The sequence below is a fragment of the Leguminivora glycinivorella genome, chromosome 13 (assembly GCF_023078275.1).
Source record: "Leguminivora glycinivorella isolate SPB_JAAS2020 chromosome 13, LegGlyc_1.1, whole genome shotgun sequence".
Lineage (NCBI taxonomy): Eukaryota > Metazoa > Arthropoda > Insecta > Lepidoptera > Tortricidae > Leguminivora > Leguminivora glycinivorella.
The window spans coordinates 12875670-12884013 of NC_062983.1; the positions used below are offsets into that span (position 1 = coordinate 12875670).

The following is an 8344-nucleotide window of genomic DNA, read 5'->3' on the forward strand; positions in this document are numbered from 1 at the left end:
AACAATTATTGTTTATAAAAACACTTATTGGTACGCAAAGTACAACGTTTTTAATTTGCTTAAGTTTTTTATACAATAATAAAAAAAAATCAAATTTAATTTCAAGAGAATTTCAAAATGAGGGATCTACTACAAATAATTTTAAGATTGCACATTGTCATATTATCTTTGTCGCTCGATACAAAACTGACAGAGACGGAGGAAAATTTCTAGAAATACACGATATGCCCCTTTCCAACTGTCAAATAATGAAAAAAAAAAAAGCTCAAGTTGAAAATCAACACAGACAGAACAGAACACTTTTTACAGGTTTTCCTTTTCTTTTCTTGCTATTTTTATATTACACTAAAAGGGAAATTATATAAAGACCTGTACCATGTCTTCAATAGAATTTTTAGAACAAAATTCCTGTACTTTTTCTGTGCTGGCTTGCATTTTTCTAACGTTCTCATATGTCGCTAGTTTATACGTTTGGAAGACCAAATTGAGCAGGTAAGTGACCACCTGGGTATTATTGGCATACACATTCTTTAAAGGTTCGTTATAAGGTATTTATCTTCTTTCAGAGACCATCCTTCGACGATAAAACGAAGGTTTTTCAGTGTATCATGCATGATGCTTCTGGCACCTTTCTTCACTCAATATTTTTTAACTGAAGAGACTAGAACGCGCGGGGATGTATATGAACACTTGGGGCTTCGTACTTCAGGGCTTATCAGTGCCTCTATCTTGCCTTTACTTCTAACAGCTATTTTATTTTTGGGACCTCTGACTATGCAATTTTTATCAGGCATCTGGAAACTATATGCAGGTAAATATTGACTTTTTTTTCTTTGCAGTTCTAAAAATCGACTGTCCATCCATAAAGTAAATTTTTGTTCTATGCAAATCCTATGGGAAACAATAATGAATACAAAAATAACTTTAATTTTGTACTTCCAGAACCTGTATACTGGGTATCCAGCTGGCAGGACTGGGTATGGGTGAGGAACCATTTCATGGCGCCACTGAGTGAAGAGTGGGTCTTCCGTGCCTGCATGATGCCACTATTGCTGCAATGCGTGAACCCTTTGACTGCTGTTTTCATAGGCCCATTGCTTTTTGGTGTTGGTGAGTTTTATTATAATCAAACGGAATTCTTCATAGCAAAAATCAAACTGTCAAAGGGATTGACTTAACTGTTTTATCGACTTATCGATAAATATTTGTCACTTAACGAAACAAAGTTAAAGTAATGAAATCAGGCTTTTGGATATAGGTGCAAAGTTTTTGGGTTTTCTTTAGAATTTTTCAGTATAACAAATTTTAACCATTTTAAAAACAAATACTGCTTTGTTTGAATTATGAAAGTTTCCAATTAGATTTGCTTGATAAATGATGACTTTATTTGAAAAACAAACAAGATTGAATTAAATTGTAATTAATATGTTTATTATAAGATACATTGAATATTGAGTCCCACAATGGTAAGCTTGAGAACTGGCCTTTTGCTAGATTTCAGATATATGAAATGCTCTAAAACATAAAAAAAAGAAATATTAAAATCCATTCTAATATTATAAATGGAAAAGTGTGTGGGTCTGTTTGTTTGTCCGTCTTTCACGACAAAACGGAGCGACGGATTGATGTGATTTTTTGAGTGGAGATAGTTGAAGGGATGGAGAGTGACATAGCCTACTTTTTGTCTCTTTCTAACACCCAACTTCCCTAAAATGGAATTTTGTATGGAGCATGCAGAATATTTGGATTTAACGCGAGCGAAACCGCGGGCAAAAGCTAATAGAATAGTATAATAATTTAACTGAACTTATATAATTAAACTCCTCTTACTCATACATTAGATTCTTTTGAAGAACTGTTACTTGGTTGAAAATAAAATGGACGGTGTTATGGAATAGCGAACTAAGCGCCAAAATCCGAAAAAAAAGTTATGAATGCAGTTCGGATATAAATGTGATAATCTATAGTATTGATTATTTCTTTGTTGAAAAATCATGCTTACAGCCTTATTTTAAGGGGTAGAATCAAGCGACACGTTAAAATTTGTATGGCCCTGTGTACTAAGTCGTTACGTAAAAACGAATTGAACGCCAAATTTACTTTTACAAATTATAATAAGCGTATATTCTAAATCGCAAAATCGAGTTAAACGCCATAAAGATGTTATTAATTCGTTTTGGTTTAAAGTTTTGATGATTTATAAACGCAATATCGATTTAACCGCCCTATTGGTGTCGTTTAATTCGTTGTTACATATTTGAAATTGCAGGATATTTCGCTTAATGAGAACTAAGTATCAAGAGGTTTTGTTATATCATAATATATTATGTGTGTAATCCTGGCTAGTACTAATGAATTATTATTAGTTACAATGCCAATTTTGCCATATATGCTGATTTTTTTGACATTTATTAAAGAAAGTTGATTGCAGAACAAAACTAAATTGTTAGACGGATTAGTCCTAATCATTGTGGAGGAAAACATTGTTGTTAATTAATTTACAATAGCACTATTTACTCAAATATATGGAATTTTATTTTATTCCAGTATTCACTTTACCTCTAACAATTTGCATTAAAGAATCAAGCGACAAAATATGTCTCATAGTACGCTACGGCGAAATAAATTAACCTCATCGCAGTATTAGTTCAATAAAGAATCAAGCGGAAAAACGTTAATAACTTCGAAACTTGAATAGGTATGGTGTTATTTTTTTTATCAATTTAAATTATGAACACTTTTATAGGTTCAATGTCAAAATTAACTTTTTTGCTTTATAAATGAACTTACAACAACTGATTCAAATTTCAAATCTTTCTAGCTCATTTTCTCGATTTCAACTAACTGTCGCTTGATCGCTTATTCCATAACACTGTCCAAATGAGAATTATATTTTTTTTTATTCTATGCTATAGTTATTATTTAAAGCTGCACCAGCACATTGTTATGCTAATGACACAATCAAGCAGATTGTTTAAGTTTGAATAATAATTTTCAGCTCACTTCCACCACATGTTTGAGCAGCTGAAGGCCGGGTTTGAGTTTAAAACGGCATTGATGATCTCAAGTGAGTATTAGGGTCCCCCCACATCTAGCGTCTCGCGAGCGTAGCGTCGGGCCAACTGTATGGCAAAGCCTGACGCCGCATCGGCGCGACGTCGACGCAACGTCGACGCGGCGTCTTTTTCCATACAGTATCCCTTATTTCTTCCGGAAAATCTGATTAATCATAAAAGTTGGTAATATAAATCCATTTATGATGACACCCAGAATTGTTCAATGTAATTTTTAATGGCATGTCAATAGGGACCAAAACATGCGTCTTAATGAAACAGTTTTAATGTTGTAATAACTCTATGGAAACTGATTATATTGTGTATAATAAGTTTCCATAGAGAATTCGAAAAAATTTACGATTCATCCTGACGTCTTTACAACGTTCATGGTGGGTGACACTGTAAAGTGTTCGAAACGTTGGGATGAATAGTAGTAAATTCATTATACACAATATAATCAGTTTCTATAGTTCTAATTTGAATAGAGGCAAAGACAGAGACAAAAAGAGAGACGAAACATAATTCCAATTTTCTTTTTCCAGCTTTCCAGTTCATGTATACAAGTTTGTTTGGGGCATATTCTGCATACCTTTTTGTCAGAACTGGTAAGTTTGTGGTTTTAGAATTACTTACCTATAACATATTTTACCAGCTTTTATAATACTTGCCTAGCTAGGTTTTAACTCTTTTTTTTTTCTTTCAGGTCATTTCATGGCTCCTCTGGTCGCGCACATGTTCTGCAATCACATGGGCTTCCCCAATTTCGGTGAGATCTCTCAGTTCCCCCCTCTACAACGAATCACGATCATGTTCAATTTTCTACTAGGCTTCGTCTTATGGTGCTACCTGCTCACACCTTTGACCAGCCCTGATATCTACGACAACAGATTGTACTATGAAACGTGAATGGATGTTACTTCGTAAGTAGTTCATTCTCAGTTTCTGTATTACTATGATAAGTATTCGGAGGTGGGATATTAGCGAAACGAGTTGTTATATCTGTGTTATGTAAAATGTGTTCGTTATTTTGATTTTTTTTTAATAATTTGACCGCTTGTAAGGGCGCTATCACATTAGCGGGAGCGCACTCCGCTTTTATAAACTCGCCAGTGTGATAGCGCCCTAAAGTTCGTAATAATAGGGTAAACTGTCCTTTTATTGGCCACTTATTAAACTTGTGTCAGGAACTTTAGCAAAATCCGAAACTCAATCATATAATAAAATTCATGAATAGGTATTTTGCCAATTAAATAAACAAGTTTAAAAGTTGTCAATCTACAGGAAAATTATAACAAGTGTTTCAGATTACTTGTTAAATTATAACGAAAAACAGTGATTTCCGAATGTTTTGTTCTTGTTATATTTTATTTTATTTGAAATGTTACTTTTGACAGCATTTTGTAACTACTTGTCCGTTTGTATAGTTTTAGTTAGAGACAATTATTACTGTAACAAGTGACTAATTTTTGCATTATAACAAGCTAGATACATAAATTCAAAATATTGCTCATTAGATGATTAACACATTGTTATAAATTTCACATTATACTTACTTAGTTTTAAGATCGAATTTATGCAGCTTAAATCACAACCTTGCTCATGGTTTATAGAATAGGTACCCAAGCCTACCATTTCAAACCTGCCCTTATATAAATTAAACAGTCATTCTGTGTATAGTGTAGGTATATACGCGTTTTTTACTAGCCTATGAGAGTATTCTACTGCTGGGCAAAGCCACTCTCCACTCTCTTTAGTCACTCTTTACAAAATATAACGAAACATCTTCGGTCTGGGCCATGTCTGTCTACACTATGTGAAATTGGCAGTCTTATTGAATCATGCCCACATCAAAAATGCCGTTTTTGGACCGCATTCCAGTACAAAAGTCAAAACGTTGTCATGTCACTTAATAAAATCTATTAGATGTGTGATTTTGTCACTATTTTGGCGCGGTGTGTAATGTTGAACAAGTTTGCGGTAGTAGGCGTGTATAAAAAAATAGCAAGAAAATATCGTGAGAATTCTTTTACACAGTAGTGTTAGTGTATGCTAGCACTTACTTAATAAGTATTTTTACCTTTTATCCGTACCATATTATATTTGTATCCTCTTTGGGAATAATTTTCATATAAAGTCATTGCAAATACCATGCACAGTAAGCTAGGTCCGTTTCGATTTTTGTGCACGCATGATGGCTGGTGATCACTAGAATAGAAGTTAGGGTGACGAAATAAGTAAAGTGAGTTGAACTTGTTCTAGAGATCATGCAGGCAAGCATGGTCGCGCGATAAATGATAAACGCACTATTTGTAAGTTCGATAGGGACGGTCTGATATTTTATCATATATCGCGCGACCATGCCTGCCTGCCAGTTCACTTTATATTTTATCACTTCTTCACCCTTACTAGAACTATTACTGTCCTAATGTAGTTATGATGTGGGATTTAAAAGTTTAAGTGCGTACTAAGTTTAAGGAAGTTTTCCGTTTAACCTTTTGAACGCCATCCGCCAAACCCTAGAACGCCATGTAGACGCTATCATTGGCAGTCTGGCACTTAAGCAGGAAAATAAAAACCGCTTTACTTTGACAATGTAACGTACATCATAGTACATGGCGTCACGAGGTATATTGAATTAGTATGTTTGGCGCTACGGGTACGACTTTTAACGACGCCTTTCATGGCGTTCAAAAGGTTAAAAGAAGGGTAGGGGGTTGAGACACGAGGTTTCGTCAGAAATACCTTATTTTTTTTCGAATTTCAGATTCTTACAAACTTCCGGTTTAGTTTTTTGGCTCATCTCAATCCCTTATTGCACTTGCCTAGTTATATTTTGTTTGTGCCATAGACTAGCCCACAACTTTGCAGGGTCACTTGAAATGTTTCTATTTAGGTTATTGTTTCAGTATATTTAACTTGTTCTAGTCTAACTCGCGTTTCTAATTATTAATTAAGTAACTTATGGCTACAAGTGTGCGCTTTCATGTACCAACTTGCGTTTTTTGTACAAACTCACTCGTTTGCGCTTTCATGTACAAACTCAAGTTATTTTAAAGAACCCTAGTATCATACGGTATTAGTACACGTCAAAGACATATATGTATAACTCCGTATAGACAGTTAAAGTCTAAGAAAAAAACGTACCTCAGTACCATACAGAAAAAGGTACGGCGGTGGCCTAGATGGCATTACACCTTTGGGGTACGCTCAGCGAGATGGCGCTAATATTAATATTTGACATTTTAACACATATCAAGCTAAGAATATGGGCCAAATTGTCAAAACTGAGGTTCAAAAGTTTTAAGCCTGTGTCAAGCAGCCATCTCAATCAATCATCAATCAGCCATCTGGCAGTCTATTGATTACACATTTTATTTTGACAGTAACTCTCTATAATACTCGATCCTCTTTGGTACACGTACATACGGCAAACCCGCTGCGTGCTCGCCTCATTCTTAACTAAGATAAGACCCTACACTGTGGCCCTTTAGCAAATAACAGTAACATGTCAGGCACGTTGCCGAAATAATATGCCAATACTACGATTCTTTAAACAATATTTTTTTAATTCAGACTGTTCCGACAACTGATGTTATGAATAAATTAATTCAATACTTTGTATTAATTTAAACTGCACATATACAAGAAATAAAACTATGGAAACGGATTAAATCGCGTATAATGAATAATTTAAATACGCGTATTTTAAATTCATTATACGCGATTTAATCCGTTTCCATAGTTTTATTTCATGAGTAACTATCGCGGTAACCGAAGACAATATTATGCACATATACAAGTCATATATTTGTTCCTGAGTCATGGACCTTTCCCATGTATATAAGTATTTGTATATTATATATATCTTTGTCCGAGTACCTGCAACACAAGCCATCTTGAGCTTACCGTGGGACAGTAAATTTGTGTAAGTATGTCCTATAATATTTATTTATTTATATAGTTATATATAGACTGGACAGAGTCTAATAAATACCTAGACCTAGCTTTTTAGGTCTTAACGTAAGGCTATATTTTTCTCAGCAAGGTACACCTATTTTTCCCATAGTAATTTTCAAACAGCTTGAAAACGGTGACAGCTGTAATTTTAATATTAATTACACACACACTAATTAACCCTTTTAATTTTAACCCTTTCGACGCCGTGTCAAACACAAGCGGTGTCACTCAGACCACGTCGCTAGTGTTCAAATTCAATTTGAACTTGCGTTGTGGCGTTGTACCTGTGGTGCATATATACGTTGTTGGCGTGAAAAAGGTTAAAGTTATAAATTTGTATCTAGATGACAAGTGTCACCGCATGCTTTTAATCAACTGTAAAAAATGTTCTATTATAACCAATGAGTTATTTTTAGTAGAAATGTAAGGAAAATAGCATCCTGAGTCCTGGAATGATAATTTTATTTCAATTGATTGGTTGGGAGTCGACAGCCTACCACAGGTTTTTTACTATTTGTAATTCTATGATTATAATATTATAACCTACCGTATCTAAAGCTGATGATGATGATGAAGAATGTCAATCTTAATACCTACAGTGAATTAATTAATGTAATTTAACTACCTAGTCATTTTAAAAATGTCGATATTAATATTTTTAATATATAATTGATGTTTCCGAATGTAAATATAGTTAGTTAAAATTCTAGATATCACCCAATTCATATTAAGTAATGACACACATTTTGTCAGATTTAATGTAGACGTAAGCCATGGATTTCATGAAGACGATTAAGTCCAAAATTAAAAAAGAAGTTGACACTTTCACAGTCCAGTGTTCCATTTATGGGTCAGAACATGAACACATGACGAACGATCGTTACACGCTCGTGTCCCATATATGGGTCACTAAGATACAGCAACCACGCCTAAACAAAGCCAATTTTTTATTCACCTTTCTTTTGGTTTTAGTTTTAAAACAATTAGCAGCATTCAGAAAGATATTGAACATAGAGTTCTTGATAATTACAGTTTTGGCTGGCGTGTATGGTCGTATTGGTGTTAGATACATTTCGCCTTCGCTACATGTGGTCTAAACGTGCTAAAATGCAGTTTCGGAAAATTGCTGTTCTGAAATCACTCTTAGTGACCCATATATCTTGAGACTTACAAGAAAACTTGTACATTTTGTAAGGGTAACTGTAAACGATGTTTTTATTACGAAGTTTTAATGTGCAACAATATGATCAAATTAATATTGTATTTATAAATACCACACTGTACATTTTTAAATTAAAATAAATCTGTTTCTTTTATAGTCCCGTGTATTA

At 34.0% G+C, this 8344-nt stretch overlaps 1 protein-coding gene across 1 annotated transcript; it reads left to right on the top strand.

Moving 5' to 3' along the window:
* Positions 1 to 295: 295 nt before the first annotated feature.
* LOC125232520 (CAAX prenyl protease 2) lies at positions 296 to 6260 on the top strand. Its single transcript, XM_048138221.1, has 6 exons — positions 296 to 492; positions 567 to 811; positions 943 to 1110; positions 2999 to 3067; positions 3599 to 3661; positions 3760 to 6260. The coding sequence occupies exons 1-6, from the start codon at positions 377 to 379 to the stop codon at positions 3960 to 3962; spliced, it is 864 nt and encodes a 287-aa protein (XP_047994178.1). The 5' UTR covers positions 296 to 376; the 3' UTR covers positions 3963 to 6260.
* The last annotated feature ends 2084 nt before the right edge of the window (positions 6261 to 8344 follow it).